This window comes from Zerene cesonia, chromosome 15, assembly GCF_012273895.1.
Source record: "Zerene cesonia ecotype Mississippi chromosome 15, Zerene_cesonia_1.1, whole genome shotgun sequence".
Taxonomy (NCBI): domain Eukaryota; kingdom Metazoa; phylum Arthropoda; class Insecta; order Lepidoptera; family Pieridae; genus Zerene; species Zerene cesonia.
Window position 1 is genome coordinate 5,878,867 of NC_052116.1, and position 18,794 is coordinate 5,897,660.

Below are 18,794 nucleotides of genomic sequence, written 5' to 3' on the forward strand. Positions count from 1 at the left end.
TGATATCATTGTTGATGAGTTAATAAAGGTAAAGTTGGGGTCGGGATTCAAATAAAACATAAATATTATTTATACTATTTCTTTGCTGGTATTGTTTGTGAATGCGCCTTCCCCGTATCCCTTGTATGGGGCTAAGGCATACAACCGTCGAAGCAGTCCATTCTAAGCCCATGTTAATCACTATATATAATTATTACTACCAATTATTCCAATTCCATTAATATTAAAATATATTAAAGATCATGCTATATAGGTATATGATTATATTGAGGTTACATAATTATGTATACTTGTTTTATTGATACCAATACTACACTACTTTGTAATATTATAAGTATTTAAAACGAGAACGTTTAATTTCAAACACATCATCGATATCCATACGAAAAACTAAGGCACTTTTTCATCATCATCACATCAAAATTCGTCATCATCATCATCATCATCAGCAGCCATATCCTATGAGGGTTACGGCGGCGTACCGTAATCCACCACGATGGCCCAGTGCGATTTGACAATGTCACATGTCATCGAACTTTTGATCCTTGCACATGCCAGTTTCCTCATGAAGTCTTCCTTCACCGTTTTAAGCATAATTTAAAACACATCAGCGACATTCATACGAAAAACTAAGTCTTATTTATATATTATGCTTTTATTTTAAAGCAACTTACTTGGCAAAAACTGGCACCTTGTAAGGGCATATAAATAATGAAGACAACAGAATTGTACTATAATAATCTTTGTCACTCAGGATAAAAAAAAAACATCTTTATTGTAATGAAACAAACAACACTCATAGAGAATCTTTATTACACTTAAATCTAAAATCACATTAAAGCACATTTCGCGTACAAAAGAATCTACAAGAACGGCCCCCATCCAATATACATCTGGCATAGATTATGTACGCTCGTCGCTTCTACAATGAGATGCTCCACTTGACCTTCCGGTGAGAGCGAAAGTGACAGCTGTTTGTTTTTCGTTTTCACCTGCAAACGTTAGCTGGATTAATGTTTCTGCTAATTGTTAAGTATTGCGTTCGTTAGTTGAGAAAATGCTTTTGATATTTTATTCGCTGTTAATTGATTTTAATATCAGCTGAAGGTTTAATGAATTGGTTGTAAGTATATAATATTTTTTTAATCATACTCAATTTGTTACATAGGATTCCTTTGCGTCGTGACTGTGACTTGTTGTTAGTTTTATGGTTGTATTGAGAAAAAAAAATTCAAATACAATGATGGATAACCCATTAGATACATTAATAGAAAGTTAAGTGTTTTAACTCCAAATAGTACGTAAGCCATTAAGTGCGCATGGAAGTGGGCGGGTGGTAATATAGACATGATTCTAAAAGAGCAACTACCGAGTTTCTTGCCCGCACTTCATTGTATAAACTGCTCTCCGAGCCTATGGTGCGTCGATAAGTCTAATTGATTAAATAAATGTTCGAATTTGAGTTTGAGTTTGAATTTGAGTTTAATTGAAGATTTAGATAGAATTCGAGATTGGGTTTGAGTTTGAGTTTCAGTTTGAGTTCCAGTTAGAGTTGGAGTTGGAGGCGAGTACCATCCCGTTGAGGCGGTGGCGTATCTGCAGCAGGTGGTGCAGCGCCTGCTCGTTGGTGCGCTCGGCGGCGTCGGGCGCGGCGCGCGCGCGGCCCCACGCCACCAGCGGGTCGTACACGAACGGGCCCACCACGGACATCAGCCCCGCCGTCTGCGCGCGCAGCGCCCGCATCACCGCCTCGCAGCTCTTCCTGTTATCGTAATTAGTTATTTTTTTTTATTCATTTAGGCTCATTAGCAGTTGTATATCGCTATATATATAAAATTCTCGTGGCACAATGTTAGTTTAGAAATCTTTTATTCTTTAAAAATGTATCACCTTCAAAATTGTCAGAAGTAAACCTAATTTAAATGGGTAGCCAAAAACTTTCAAATAAAAAAAAGTAAGAAAATTCTGAGGAAAAAGCAAAAAAAATAACCACCTCCTTGAAATAGTATGAAATTTGGCTACATTATTTATTTCTTCTCCGTCACAAAACGAAACAGTTAGAAATGCTCAACCTTATTGGTGATTGATTCGTCACCTAAAAGTTTCGCTTCAATTAGAAATACCTCATGATACCTTGACGCAAAAACTACATCCAAATCCAAGCAGAGGACGCCTGTGCGATGTGCGAGAGCGATTAAGCACCATTAGCGTTGCTATGGTTACGGTTCAAACAATCACATGCACCACTAAACACATCTAAAAAATTTCAAGCACAAGGTCTCTTAATTTAATGCGTACTATAAATTACTTGAATCATTCATAACTCTAGAACATCAAGACTAGAGTTAAATTTGATTCATATATAAAATTATAAGGCTAAAGAGTTTGTTTTTTTTTTTTTTTGTCTGAACGCACTAATCTCAGGACCCACTAGTCCGATTGGAAAAATCCTTTCAGTGCTAGATAGCCCATTTATTGAGGAACGCTTTAAGCTATATAACATCAGGTGCTACGTGGGCAAAAACCGCGGGGCACGGCCAGTAAACATATAAACGCCACACGGATCGTACCGGAACATGCCCTCGTGCATGAGCGGCCCCATGGCGGCGGCCATGTTGTGCGTGAGGCGGAAGGGCACGCGCTCGGGCCACTCGAACGCCTCGCCCTTGTTGAACAGGCAGTTGAAGTCCACGTGCACCGTGTCGCCGTTCGTCGAGTCGAACGATATGTTCTCGCCGTGCCTGTCGCCGAGACCTGAAATACCAAGTTCATTTTATTTCATTTAGTTCATTTCATCGTCAACATCATTATGAGCGCTTCTATAAAAAAACAATTAAATATTATTGATGATTACTTTTATCATGATAACTTAATTTGTATAGAAAATCCGGGTACAGTCCAATCGTTTCGTTCGAAGAATGCGTTTACCTCGATACTTTTCTGGGAGTTATAAACCTCAAGGTAGTGGAACTTGGAAAGAGCACAGTAATCTATTAAATCAATCATTTTCAAAACTCGCTAAAAATATAACATGTAAACTACCAGATGACTGGACTATAAATATTGAATACATTTCACATTATCTGATTAAGTATACCAATTGTATCTTCCGGACATATAATACTAGATTGATTTTTAATAACTTTTACCACAAACAAGAAAGCATATCTATGAACTTACCTAAAATGTATCCAACCATTGACATAACAGCTGTTGTCCTTATATAAGCTGAACGTGCCTGGTACCTAAACAAAGGGTTAATTTATTTACATTTGAATTAATATGAATATATATTTATAAGACGGATTTTAATTTCTATAGCTTGAATTTTTATTTGAGCTATCGATACAGTTTTCTTCAAAGCGTCCAATGTGTAACCATAGCGTTAATTATAGATTTTATCAAAACTAAAAAATAAATAATAGGCATATACTATAGTCGCTGCGCCCCCGCGGTTTCACCCGCGTAAGTAAGTATCCCGTAGGAATATCGGCATAAAACGCCTATATGTTATTCCAGTTGTCCAGCTGTCTACGTACCAAATTTCATTGCAATCGGTTCAGTAGTTTTTGCGTGAAAGAGCAACAAATACACCCACATCCTTACAAACTTTCACATTTATAATATTAGTATGAAAGTATGATAGTAGGATAGTAGGATTAGTAGGATTATTCTTTTACAATTAGCTATACATTACCATCCATATGGATCAGAGAACACTCTTCGGAACCACTCTTGGAAAACCGGTGGATGTCTTGGAAGCAACTGTTGCTCGTAGATACGACGCTTTTTCTCCACGGGATCTTTGTTGAGGCACATCATTTCTTTTAACTCGCGATTACTTGTGTGAATACCTGCGAATAGTATATTAACGATTATAATAATTATTAGTGTTTTTTCTTCCTTTAACTTGACGAAAATAAATTTGACGAGAAATATGACCAGCGTTAGATTTTACATTGTCATACAAGCTTAATTATTTTTTTTACATTTATATTAAATACACATATTTTTAATTTCAGCAGCTTAAAATTACTATTGGTATTCCTGTCCCTCGTCTCGCACGTCTTAGGAAACAATAAAAAAATATCTTTCCTTTGAATTAAATACACATAATATGTATATCAATACCAAAACATACCTTTTTGTTTATAAATATGCATCAAAACAGGTCTCAAGCCGACGAGATTAGGCACCCACTCAATGAGGCCGCATTCTTCGTTCAGCGGCAAAACGCTATACGTGCGTATATAAAGTCTGCGGCGACGAGTCTCTGGTGCATCTTGTAGGAATCTGTTCACGACTGTGTTAAATTCCATTAGACGAAAGTCCTTTCTTAAATCGTCGCGGGGTTTCAACATTATTATGTACGACTTGCCGTCTGAACCTAAAATATAATTATTATTGTTTCATAACGAGGGAGTGAAAATTTTACATAGAATATAAATAATAGCATGATCTCATATTGGTTTAGTTGAGCACCAATTATATTACTTTTTAAATTCCAGAACTATAAGAGATCATAATTGTCGATTAGTAGGTATTATGGCAATCTTAATGAAATGAACAATGTAATGCAATATTGATAGTGTAAAAAAAATATATTTATTAAATATATCACAACACTTCATGTCAGTAATATAGCACATGATTTATAGGAAACGAAAAAAAACAGAAAGCCCAGATAAAATATGAAACGAATTTATGCTGATATGGGTTTACATACCTTTCAAAGTAACCTTCCTAGGTTTCTGCAAAGACGGTAATATCTGTATTTGTTCCTCAATACCAGCTATATACACCGGCGGGTCTGTTGGTATATTGAAGTCGATACGTTCTTGCCTCGCAGCTTTCGAGGGTAGAATTATTTTACAGAACTCTTGGAAGGGCATCATGATGTGACTGAAGTTCTCTGTAGCTAAGAGACGGGGTAAAGTACGAACGAGTGAAGATACTGTAGTCGTCTGTAATAACAATTATTAATTCAGTAGGTATTATATAAGAATTATCTGTAATAAATATGGGAAAAGCCTGGAAAATGTATGCAGAAAAATTTGTGCATTTTTAATACTTACAGAACCGGTGCCAGCAATGGGTTTGTTGCATAATTCAATCAGTTTTTCAGCCAATTGTGTGAAGTCACACACCAGTTTCAACATGTGGGGCTCTTTTAGCCTTGGATCCGCGAATACATCCGCACAACGCTAAAAATTATTTGCTAAGTATATTATATTTTCTATAAAATAGGTCAACAACATCTCTAGGGGAGAGGTACCACTCTAAATTCTAAAATGGTACCGAATGACGACATTTTCCTTTTCATGACTAAAATGCAGTTATAACAATATAAAAAAAAAAAATTACTTTAATTTACCTTGATACGTTGCGGATAGCTGGATTTAATGACGCACATCATCATCCATAACGTGTGTTGGGGGTAAGCCATTATCAATTTAACTATGATAGCTTTAAGTTGAAGATAAACCTAGAAAAAATACATGCAATAAATACATTGTCATATTTTTTATGCACATTTTCATCGACATTTTCGGCAAGTCGTACATAATAATGTTGAAATACACATATTTCTGGTAATTAAATAATTATCATTTAATTACCAGTCGTTCTTAGTTCACAAAAATGATATTTTAAATTCAAATCTCGTTTCAGATTGATATTTTAAGGGCTGTGTAAATTAAAAAAATTACTAACTTCTTTCACCGGATGACAAATCCTGGACACGATTTGCGAGAAAGCAGTCAAATATAGATAAATGGGTAGCCTCTCTGAGTAAGTCTTTATTATCTCCGTCATTTGCGCAAGTACTGAGTGTATGCTCGTGTCCGATGACGTTACCTCTACGTCTAACCTGGAAAAAGAAAAAAAGTTAATGGACTATTTCATATTAAAAACATGATATGAATATAATGTGACTTATTATAATGAGACATAAAGTCTTACAACGTAACAGTAAAGCATGCATTTACAGGAAACGCGCTAGTGGGGTGGCTCTTTTCTCTTATGAAATAATAATCCTTGACTGATTCACGAAAGTGTCTAGTAAAGACTCTTCTTTACCTCGATATAACATTCCCAATGTCAGCTGGTTAATACTCTGGATATTGGCTATACAATGCAAAAGCTAAATAAATTTAAAACATAATCGCTTTGTCAGAAGTCATAGGCCTATTCATTTTGTTTTTTCTAAAACAATCTAAGTTGTATTCCTAAAAGGTTTTTTGTTTATATTCAAAATACGGCGACAAACATGATACATATTTTTTTCAAAAGATATCCAACCAAAAGTATATAGTTATATGTATGTATATGGTATATAGCCATTTTTATACATCTATACATATATATTTCACGTTACTTACCATATAGACAGCATCCTCGGCATACTTTGGTACAAATACTTATGTCCATACTGTAATGCTTTCCCATAGCTATTGAGCGCGTATATGCGTCGTGTCCACATAGCCCCACTATCACTTGCCACCTCCCCACTGCTAACTTTCTCGTAATAAGAACCTAGACATACCTAAAACAGAAAGCATTTTTATTTGTATTGAACATGGTAATACATTGAACTTAGTACTATTCTATGAATTTTCTACAAATATTTATTTTTTTCGGTAGTTATTGGTTTAGAACCTCGAAGTTTGGGTCTGAGAGTCAGCGATTCGAGATAGACGCCAATTCATTGATTTCCCATGGTGATGATGATGACGATAATTTTTTTGGTAAAATTTCAATGTTCTTAAATTTTCTGTTATTTTGGTGGTAGGAGAAAAATATATAAAAGATAAATTTACGCTTTTAAATCACAACTTACCAAACTTTTCTCCCATTGCTTAAAAACATCAACTGCTTCTTTATAATATCCAATATTGACATCGACGTCCACGTTAGTGGTTTCATCATTATATTTCGCGATTAACAATTTTGCTTTAGCACATATTTTTCTGTAAAAGGGCCAGCATACGTTATATCCTACTTCCTACTTATCCTACTAATATTATAAATGCGAAAGTTTGTAAGGGTGTATGTGTGTTTGTTCCTCTTTCACGCTAAATCTACTGGACCGATTACAATAAACTTTGGTACGTAGACAGTTGGACAACTGGAATGACATATAGGCAACTTTTCATCCAGATATTCCTACGGGATACGGACTTACGCCGGTGAAACCGCGCAGCCCGTATCCATAATACCATGCGCTACCTTAAAAAATGTTCACACTACCATTTTAATATTATAGCTTTTCTCGTTATATTTCCATTTAAAATAAACCGAAATTGCTAATCCATGTCGTCGTGCGTCAGTCCTATGGAGGAACAGATGTTTTTCTCACCAGTTGTGTTTACAGACTTTATTACTTTACATTATTCCAGTATAACAACGTTCTAATTAATAGACGCGAGTAAGTGGATCAAACCAAACACCTCGTTACACGTTTGTGTTTTGAGGTTATTTCGATAATCTGATTTGTACCTTTAAACATTAGAACATTAATTTACCTCTGTTCAAGGGTAAGAGTCTCTAACTGTGGATAAGCATCATCCAACCCCCTTCGAAGTGTGGTGAATGCGTGTTCCTGTTGCCCGCGAGCCCAGTACATTTTCGCTTTTTCAATAAATAACTGCTCCGGTTGATATTCTTCTGCGTTTAATATGTACATATACGACTGAAAAAATACAATGCATAAGAGTTATAGCAAACATTCGATTCAGACGGTATATGCCGCAGTAAGGTGGCTTATTTAGCCGTTTCATTAAGAGCTTAACCTCTTTATTTAAGCTTAACAAGCGGACAGAATAATTCAACACATGGTTAAATATAAATATGTGAATACAGATTTTTATAAAACGGCATGGTGAGTATGAATTTTACATAATTATTCTGCTCTTTGTAATTGCCTCGTGCGACGGAACACAGATGGTAGATAATATGAAACAAATAAAGAATATTTACTGAATAATGCTTTTATTTAATAGCCATTCAGAGATGGTTGAAAAATTTATAATTTTATGGAGAAACTTCGTATTAATTGATTACCTGTTGTAAAATACCAGCTTTTCTAGCTTGTTTCGCACTCTGTAACCATAGATCGCCAATGCATGTTCGTAATTTATTGCTTGTTGAAGGATGTGTTGGCTCCAACAATTCCTTAAAAAAATAAAGCAGAAAATTTAAACATTTCCAATCCACAAAATAAATCTTCAAGAAACAATGCTATTTATAAAGTAACAATCTTAGTAAGTATACTCAAATTTACTTATTACATTTATTTCACGTCGCAGCGAAGCGATTTAATAAGTATTTTTGATTCCTACGAAACATCTCATTTCTAGAAAAAATTCCCTTAATACCTGGGCGGAAGCCGCGGTTAACAGCTAGTTTGGGTTTTAATGTTTTCTTAATACCTGTGTCTGTTGCAGTAATATTCGCCTGAGCCGCAGTAACGGCTCTACAGTTCTAACATCTGATTGCACCACCGACAGCCTCTGCCGCCATTCGCTCAGCAATTGACTAATTATTTCTTCACTTTGACGATCACCGTCGCGCAAGGACATGAGTCTATGAAAAAATATTGTGATTCTGAAAAGTGTGTCGCGATCAGTATACAGTGATCCCTCCCCTCCCTAGCCTTCTATTTCACCCTCTCTCCATTCAGTTCCTGGTGTGGAGTACGGGGCAGATGCACTATACATCTCTTATATATTTTTTATAAAGAAGCTGGTATGCTGGGCTGGGGTAATATTTTCTCTAGCTATTTAAAACAAATTAATAGCGATATATATCTGTTCCACTGACCGACCCACACATTATTTTTTGAGTCTTCCCAGGGAATCGACCTCCGCAACCCTTCGGTTCTACCCTCGTGCATTGACCACTTTATCAAGGTCAAATAGCATAAAGAACTAAAAATCATGTACTTAGTAATATGGACAAGGTAACCACTCAGACTCAGTTAAAATTATACATCATTTTTACTTAAAACAATTAAAGCTAAATGAAGCTGCAATCTTGGAGACCAAAGCTAAATACGTCGAGATTATTTACCTTTCACTTTTCCAAAGCCTCAGAAAGTCATAACATTTCCATCACATTCTAAGCCATTTTAAATGTAAATGTCACATATAGCCAACAAACCTCCTCAATGTTTCCTCAGCATGTCCAGCTTCAGATATAATATGCAATCCCAATACACTCTGGTAGCCACTCCGTAAGGCACTTTCACCGCGAGTCTCTCCATCCATTTGCTGAAGAAGCCTGTTCATTGCATCTGAACATGATTCTCTGAAGATATCGTGATCTTGCTTCCGATATGCGAGCAATATCCTACCCATTAATAGACCCCAGTTTTCTCGGGAAGGAGGCTGAGGGAGAATCAGTAAAATTTTGTATTTTATACAGTTATTAATAATAAATAAATAATAAAACGTCGTTGTGAAGTTATTAAGGCTCACATGCTCATTCTTTTAAGAGAAGTACGCACGCAGGACGTAGATGCATATACGCAAGTACGCAATATAATATAGTACACTCGAGAAATCTTGTATTAAATTCTTATACACATAAGTTTTCACAGAACTTCTGTATAATTGATCAGTGAAAAAAGTGCATCTGATATATCATTTACCAACTACTAACTTAAAATACTTGCAATTTATGAATACGGTCAAATATTAAGTGCAAACATGACTTACAACAGGCTTGTTAACCAATTCATCAAGTTGTTCAAATCGTCCCAATCTCCACAGAGGCTCGGCCGATAATTCCTTCATAGTATCATCTATTTCCTGTTCGCTTAACAGACGATACGCCGTGAAGGGTTGGTCTAATCCTAGATAACAATCTATCATACCCTGAGAAAAGAGGCCATAGATTATAAAACCTTATTTCCATTCACTGTCAAAATAAATTAATAAAAAAATAAAAACGTAACTGTTGCGTCCCGTGGCTTTTTTCGCGTTAATGAGTTTTTGCTTTAAATCGTTTTGATTTAAATTACATAGGATATCTGCCATAGGAGGTTTCGTCAAAATCAGCCCAGCCATTCCAGAGATCACCCGGAACAAACAAGCGGATACACAGACGAAAATTGAAAAAAAATGTTTTTTTGGTACTTGTTCCTACTGTGTATATAGTCGTTGAAGTAATGGTTAAAAAGCGGTTATTTTAATATTACAAGCATATATTCTAATTTTATTTATTGGTATAGATTTAGAAATCAGTTTGAAAATTAGTTTTTTTTTTGATGTCATAGCGGGCAGCTGAGCTGGTGGTTCGCCTGATGGTAAGCGATCACCACCGCCCATAAACATTCGCAAAGGTAGTACCTCTGTGAATGCGCTGCCCGCTTTTATGGGGTAAGGGAAAAGGAAAGGATTAACGACTGGAAAGAAGGAATGGACTAGGACGGGTGAGGAAAAGGAAACGGGCCTTTCCTTTTCCTCATAAGGGTATCTATATTATACCTGCAAGCTATGTTTATCTAACTGTCCTTCTTGCGCTAACCGCTCGTAACACAACGCTGCGTCTTGTAAGCGGCCTGTCACAACTTGCGTAAGAATCAGTTCCTTTAGAGACGGCTCAGAACGTTTAATTGATAAAATACCTGAAAATTTACAACAGAATTTAGAAAAAATTAATTTAGACTCTACATTCTTTATTCGAACCGCAAGGTACTGGAACATGCTTCCTGAGTCTGTGTTCCCTGACGGGTATAATCTAGGGATCTTCAAAAGTAGAGTGAACAGGTACCTCCTAGGGAAGCGCTCCATCTGAGACTACATCTACGCTTACCAGCAGGCGAGATGGTAGTCAAGCGCTTCCCTATCACACAATAAAAAAAAAAGCGCGCTCCATCTTAGACTACATCTACGCGTACCTGCAAGCGAGATGGTAGTCAAGCGATTCCCTATCCCACAATAAAAAAAAAAAAAATTAAAAATTTTCATTTTAAGATTTCAGATGTTTAATTACTACATTCTCTATTCTTTATATCTTTAATCTTATTGTATCTTATATTATATCTGGTTAAATAGATGTATAATTTCATAAGGCACTTTTCGTAACCTCTAAATAAAGATGTAGATAGATGTAAAATATTAAAAAAATATTTTATAATAATACTAGCTTAGTAATGTGGTAGTTACTCGATAAGCAAATGAATTGAGAACAATTGCGTAATATATAAAATAGAAGTAAAAAATTCCAAGTTACCTGCTACTGAATCCGGCTCATCAAGCAAAGCATATATTTCAGCTAAAAAGGGCAATTGACCTTGAACTCTCGCCTTGTCTTCGTCCATATACAGCTCAAGGTATTGCAAGGCCCTCTCCAGTTCACCACATGTGAAGTTCCCTCTGGCTATTGCTAGTTTATCGAATTTTTGGGTAAACTTTAATATCGCCCTAAAGAGATATATTGTATAAAATATACATATTTCCTTTTACCATAGATACAAAGAAAATATCATCAAATGTTCAACTTACTTGTAATTTTCATTCTCTAAAGGTCTTTGTTTGGAATGCATCCATTCCAAGAGCCATCTATTTAAAAAGTCTAATAGGGTATAAACAGTCTTGCTACATTTACTCTGAAAGAAATATTATTCACTTTTAACTTAATCTGAAAATAAGGGAACTTCTACACATTATTTCATAAAGACAACCCAGCGCAGCGCCTCCAATTTTTTAAAGTTTACGCATTATATTAATAACGATACTATCTATGTTAAGTAAGTAGTTTATTCCATATATTAGTAACTACCTGATTCCCTTCTTCAGTCTGAATAGAACTAATATTAGGTGTCATTCTGATGTGTCTTAACATTTTATATTTTGATCTCTCACTTATAACTGCCACTTCATTTTCATAATTATCTACACCTAAAAATCGTACAATGTAGAGAATTTTTAATCAATAAATTAAAATGTTATGTCCACAAATTAATATAACAATAAAATATTAGTAAACCATGTGATAACATTTTAAACAAATATAACTAAATATATTAATTACTTGTATCAATAACAGCCATCATCTCTTCCTGTATGTATTGTACGTTGTTCTTCGACATGACAGCGTGGAGCAAAACATAGGGTAGGAACAAAAACAATGTTCTGACGTCACGACGCATGCTCGGGTGAACTGTTCTCAGCAACTCGCGGATACTGTCGGATTCTATCAGGGGAATCAATTGACCTGCCCAACTAGAATGAGAAATTGATTGTTTAGAATATATAGTAAACATCGGAACAACTACTACTGAAAAGTAGTTAAGTAGTCAAATCTGAAAACTATTAAGCTGATTCAAACTCCAACTAGAGTAGTGAAGTACCATGATGTGTAAAATTAAAAAAGTTATTAGCAAGGCACATTTCTACAATTCATTTACAATGACCTTTCTGTATCAATGACGCGTTTTTTAAAATATTAATGGGAAAAATAGGATATACTTAGAAATTATTTTTTCGGTTTTAGTTTTTACGACACTTCCATGATATTTAAATACCAACGTACAAATTATATTATTAATTTGAGATTAACACCTATGACACCACAATATGTCGTCACAGAATAGATCCGGTTCTTATTTGTATGCATTTTCCTAGGGTAAGAACCCGAATTAGCTATATAAGTTCTAAATTTTATAGTTTATAAAAAACACATGATAAATATAAACAAAATATTATTATAAATATGTATAATAATATTCTACAATATGTTAGATTTTGAGATTGCATTGTTCATTATGAAATAATAATTAATATCTTAATTTTCCACAAATATTTAAATTTAAAGACATACTTATGAGCCCATTCCAAAAACGTTGTTGCATAAACGGAACCAAACAATGGATGCGCTTTCTTAGGCTGTGATGGATACGCCAATGTGTATCTGGAAGTTAAAAAAAAATCTATAATAATACATGGCTATAGTAATTAAAACATTGCAGGATTTTTAATATAACATACAACAGCTTCAAGAAAGTTTATAAACAATAAATCAACTATTCCGTATGATGAGTAATAATTTAATGATGATATTCCAATTAGTTAATTCTGGTTGATCTATTTTATTAATAAGTCTCACCTTGAACTCAGCAATGGATACATTATTTGATGCATGTTTTCCGGAAAACTATTCCATACTTCTTTCTTGCTTCCCGTCGGCGAAATATCGTATATTTTCAATATTTCTTGAATAGTTAGAGCATAGCAGTCCATGTTCTGAAAAGTTTACACCTTCATAAGAAAACGTTAATATAAAATTATAATAACATTTTTTATTGTATATACCATGGTATCCTTCTCGTACTGGAAAGCTCTAGTAAGTTCCATAAGAGCAGTCGCAGCGAAGCAATTATCACTTATAGAGAATGCGAAAGGCGAGCGATCCGGTTGGACATATTGCCTCGGAAGATGACCCGCCTCTATCGCACCGAGTTGGCCCAAACACGCTCCACTGGAGGAACTCACTTCCATGTTCGAATCTTTGCAACCTGTTTTCGAAATATATTCGGTCATTTATAGATCAGTTATTTACAATTATATATACAAATGCAAAAAAACTCATTATTGTAACACTTAAACATCCTTGTTTTGAGACTGAGGTTTAATACACAAAAAATAATAATTTTAGGTCCCCACATAACGCATAACACTTATAAAAAGCAAAAGGCCGAAAAAGTCATTAATACTAAAGAATTTCAAATATTTACATTTACTTACCAATTAGTAGACAATCGATCAGTTCAACAATCACGGGATCAATGTTTTTCCCGCCAAAAATAGCCTTGTGTAACTCTGTTCTATTTGCCTTTAACAAGATATCCAATTGAGAAAATGAATACGCCTTTATAATTGGAATATCTTGATTCAAATGCTGTAAGTACCATCGGATCTTATCCAAAAAAGCATCAGGCTGAGTTCGCTTTACATGCCTCCTTATGACCATTTTAACTTTTTCTGATATTTTGGAATCTTCAACGAAAAATAATTCGGATATATGAGAACTCAACAAATTTTCGTTATTGAGTACAAGGTAATGAAAAATTTTATTTATTTCTTGCGGCGCATATTGGAATTGTTGAAGCAACGAAACGGCAAGATTTGGCAATAGCGGGCCTAGAGATATGCTATCAATATTATGTATAAAGGCACTCCAGGCTTCCGCAAGGATTTTCGGAAATTCCTTAGCGAGGGGTAAAGCAGATCTCAAAGTAGCCAATACTTTAAAACGCAGCGGCGTTAAATATTTCACGCCCATCAACTGCATCATGTCCGGGAAACTTTTCAAAGCTTTACGTTTAACAGACAATGCTACTTTCGTGTTGACCAATTTATGATCGAAATAGGCTAGGACTCCGAGGAATTTGGGATTCAAGAAGTCGGCTATTTGCGTGGTACTCATACTCATGCTTCCTTGTGGAGTAGAAACATCAGGATCATGACAAGCTAAATATCTGCATGCGTTCAAAACCTTCTCTGGGCTACAACAATATTGTAAAAGAAATTCTGTGAGGATCACCCTGAAATGACGTTTGATCAGACTTAATATTGACGTTTTCGTCAATTTTTCAATGATATCATAGCATTTTCTAGAAACATCGTTATTCTCCGTTAAATAAACATGCACATAAATATGCGGAAATCTCTCTACAAGGAAGTCAGATACCGAACACTGGACTAATGATGCAATTTCCTCTATCATAAGTGGCACCTCTTTTACAGTTACACAATAGGGCATCAGATAAGGTAGGAAATGATGAACATCCTTAGAAATAAAATCTCTATATCCAACGAATCCAAAGGCTCTGACAACTTTCAAGAGGGCAATTGCGAAATCTTTGCCATTATTGAGACTACAAGCAACAAAAAGTCGGCAGTAATCCTTTTTGTATCGATGGTAAGCTTGATTGGGAGTTAGCCCTTGATATTCACACACATCTCGAAGGTAAACTACGGCTTTCGGAGCGAGAGAACATTGAGGATGCATTATAAAGTAAACTAGAAGTTTTGTTATAGGAAGTATGACTTTGCTATTCTGAATCATGCCAAAATCTTTAATGCAGTCTAAAGTTTGACACTGTTGAATGAAGTCATTATTTTCCAAGCTTTGCTGGGTAGATTTCAAGAGTAAGTTGATGCACATATTAAATACAGTTTCTTTAGTGGCAGTGACCGCAGAGTCTTCATTCTCCTGTAATAAAGAAAACTAAATAAACTATTTATTTAAAGTAAAAAACTGCCTCATCACTAATACTAATAAATACTCACATGAGAATTTTCAATAAAAGGTCTCAAAGCTTTTAATACATATTTGATATTTTCTTCGGTTATCACATTCCTAGAGACTCCATAATCAAACACAAAGAAATGATTACTTAACTGACCAACAAGATTCCAGTATTTGGAAACATCTAAATCTGAATAGTGCTGATAATTGAGAAACTTTCCAAACAAACTCTTCAAACCATTTATCATGGATTTATTATTCATAGCAATTGAATTGCTTTCTGAATGAAGTTCTATATGTTTAGTTCCAATTGATTTTAAAAAATCTTCACTCTTCTCATAGTGTATTTTCTTAGAATGACATTGATGGCATAAGAGACTTATATTAATATGATCATTTAAAATAATTCTGTGTCCAAAAATTGTATTATTTACAATAATACAGTAGGATGATAATGACATACAAACAATAGCTGGCAAAATATCAGATACAGCTCTTTGAATTTCTACATCCTTTGTAAGGAAAGCAGGCATTAAAATATCACCAATTAATTTGCTTGTTGATATCATTTTAGTTGCTAGTATCAGAGGTGACAATTCTATGATCTGAAAAATTTCATAACACAATAGTTTATATCAATAATACCTCAAGTTCTTAAATATATTATCACACTATCACACTAATCACACTTCATAATAATATTATAAAAGTGAAAGTTTGTTTGGATATTTGTCCGTCAATCACACTGAAACTACTGAATGGATTTTGACAAAATTTGGTAATCTTGATATCCGGGCAGAGCTGAGCACAGTAATAAAAATTGTTATCTCATTCTTTGAATATATAGCTTACACTAAATTTTTGTATGAACAATATACTTACTGGCACATATAGAGACTTGTTCATATATAATGAACTGTAAAGCGTGTTTGCAATATTATTCCACAAATCATTTATTGTGCTCTTTAAATAAACTTTATGAATTAATAAATATTTCAGTATCAAACATTTAACATTATCTTTAAAAGGGAAATTGTATTCAGAGTATTGTGCATTAGTCTGCAAACATAATATTTGTAATATTAAATTCATATCTTCCTTTATAAATGACTCGGCCAAGAGAACTGTGTTCAAAGTGATCTCCATAATTAATTGAACAACATTCATATCACTTAGAATTAATCTGTGTTGTAATTTTATAATTTTTTTTAATGACAGTAGGATACATTTAGCATTTTCTTTATTTAATAATTCAATGCACTGACCATCACATTTTTCTTTTCTATATTCAATATTTGTGCATTGTAATACAAGTAAGGCAGCTCGGCATCTTTGTAAATGATATGTCATTAGAAAAACATCCAAGACATCTTCACAAGATTTTACTGAATTCACAACACTTATAATTTGATTGTAGTACCAGTTTTCTGTAATACCCTTTTTAGCCCTTCTCTTATCTTCAATCAAAATATGTGATAGTATTTCTTTGTAATAATATTCCAACAATTCACCAATTTCCTGGGCATCTCTGGTTTTCAATCCTAATGTTTCTTTTGAAAACTTTAATTTCTTACTCGAAGACAAACATAACATTCTGACATCCGTTGAAAAATATTTACTGCTAGTTTTGTCTAGAATTATTTCGCATATGTTTTGTAAACACTCTTCATGGTCTGAACCCTCCTCATACTTTAATGTCTTTATTAATAATGATATTTGAGTATTTAACTTTGTCAAATACAAATCATCAATTTCAGCTTTCTTATACAAAATATCTATGCTTTGAACAAATGCTTCTATTAAATGTAAAAATTGACTTTGAATTTCCCCAAACTCTTTGTGAAAAACAACAATTGATACATCTCTTATTTTAGTTAACAAGGTAATAAAAAAAATAATACAAATTAATTTTAAGTCTGCACTATAACTTTCCAATATACTAATTACTTGTTTGAACACATCCAATGTCACAGACCTATTTTTATGCAAATATATTAAGTTAGGTGCAATACTTTCAGATAACAACTGCAATACTATATCAATCAAATGTTTACACACGGATATATCTTTAACACACACATATATTGGTTCCAAGTTTAGTTGGACTTGTGTTATTTTTACATTGACAGGGGTAAAATTCATTAATAATACTTCAGTGTTTACATCCTTCTCATAATCTTGATAATATTTCACAAGACTGTTTAAAATTGAAATATATTCCTGATGTACATCATCATAGAATGATGCTCTATTCATACACAATATTTGGAGTATTTTTAGCTGGGCGTCTTTACTGCTGTTATGTATTCTGCAAATATTTATCAATATTTATATATGTTATTTGGTACAAATATGACTTACCACTCAGATTTAACCAAAAATATGCCAGACTTGCCTTTGCAATTCTTTAACTGAACAAACATAGAACAATCTTCCAAGCAACCAGGTATTAAAAGCAAAATAAAACGAGTCAGGGCATTTAGAGCAGCCTATTCTTGGAACTAATACCTCCGAATAATCCCTGAAACATCAATATTTGTTACATTTGAAGAATATTTGTAAAATTTGTATCAAAATGCTAGTAATTATAACATTCACCCAGAAAGTTTTAAGATTGAAGTGAGTAATCTATCTAAACCATCTTCAGCATCTTCTAGATTGTTAAACAAAACCATCGTAGGGGCATTAAACATTTGCCAAACTGCAAAAGGGCCTTCTTGATTTTCTTCTTCCATTATTATTCCTTCTTTAATTCAAAATCTTTGTGTCTGTCGAAAATTGTTTACAATTTTTTTTCTATTTGTGCTCTTCCGACAGTCAAATTATGTTTATATTAGCTGGAAATTGGATTCACAGAGCAGTGAGCACCTATTTATTGAGCAAAATATGAGCATTAAGCATTGGCCAGTATCCAGTTATGGCCCTCAACCCCCACGGCCCTCCTGCTTTTCCTCACAGGTTTTGACTTTCGCGCTATTTTTTGACATTTTATATTTTTTTATATTTATCAACAGTAAGCACAGAGTACTTTGAACATATTATATAAATTATTTGATATGCCATCAATAATAATTACTAAAGTTTCATTCTAGAGTACTTGTGCGCAATGAAAGAAAACGTGACGATGTGCGATCTCTCACAGCATATACATAAAGCGTAATTATACACCACTTTTAATAATTATTCTGAAAGCTTCTTTCACTAATATCTAAAACAGGATCTTATAAATTAAATTTAATTTTTTCTATACTCTACTCTATAGTCTACTAAAACCATAGTGAATTTAGCGCTCCCAGACAGGTTCTTTATTTTTTCAGGTTTTATATGATGGATGGTCTCAACACCAAATTGACACCGAGACATAAGTAACACCGAAAATATTAGTGGACACAATTTTTTCTTGCTACAACTGGCAATAGACATTTCTTGCCACGAAGAAAAAAAAGAGTTAAAAATTTTTGGAGCCGAAATAAATTTTCGTTTGAAAATCCATCTATATACTTAAGTCTTCACTCTATAAAGTGCGGGAGTACAAATAC

At 34.0% G+C, this 18,794-nt stretch overlaps 1 protein-coding gene across 1 annotated transcript; it reads right to left on the reverse strand.

Annotated features, from left to right (window-relative positions):
• Positions 1-795: 795 nt before the first annotated feature.
• On the reverse strand, positions 796-18,591 carry LOC119832351 (serine/threonine-protein kinase ATR). Its single transcript, XM_038356015.1, has 30 exons — positions 17,854-18,591; positions 17,651-17,776; positions 16,138-17,563; positions 15,297-15,860; positions 13,749-15,219; positions 13,317-13,519; positions 13,111-13,247; positions 12,826-12,915; positions 12,037-12,227; positions 11,785-11,903; positions 11,508-11,611; positions 11,236-11,426; positions 10,488-10,627; positions 9,717-9,875; positions 9,160-9,386; positions 8,430-8,583; positions 8,062-8,172; positions 7,524-7,690; positions 6,839-6,968; positions 6,381-6,544; positions 5,713-5,869; positions 5,375-5,485; positions 5,076-5,204; positions 4,727-4,964; positions 4,142-4,387; positions 3,698-3,854; positions 3,181-3,245; positions 2,571-2,754; positions 1,573-1,762; positions 796-992 (listed from the first exon to the last, which is right to left on the reverse strand). The coding sequence occupies exons 1-30, from the start codon at positions 17,988-17,990 to the stop codon at positions 864-866; spliced, it is 7,617 nt and encodes a 2,538-aa protein (XP_038211943.1). The 5' UTR covers positions 17,991-18,591; the 3' UTR covers positions 796-863.
• Positions 18,592-18,794: the final 203 nt, after the last annotated feature.

Excerpts from the sequence above, each read along its gene's own strand:
- LOC119832351 (XM_038356015.1), bottom strand. The coding sequence starts at position 17,990 with ATGGAAGAAGAAAATCAAGAAGGCCCTTTTGCAGTTTGGCAAATGTTT. Across the intron at positions 15,220-15,296 it reads CTTTTATTGAAAATTCTCAT|GAGAATGAAGACTCTGCGGT; the intron begins GTGAGTATTTAT and ends TCTTTATTACAG. Across the intron at positions 993-1,572 it reads GCCACCGCCTCAACGGGATG|GTGAAAACGAAAAACAAACA; the intron begins GTACTCGCCTCC and ends TAACGTTTGCAG.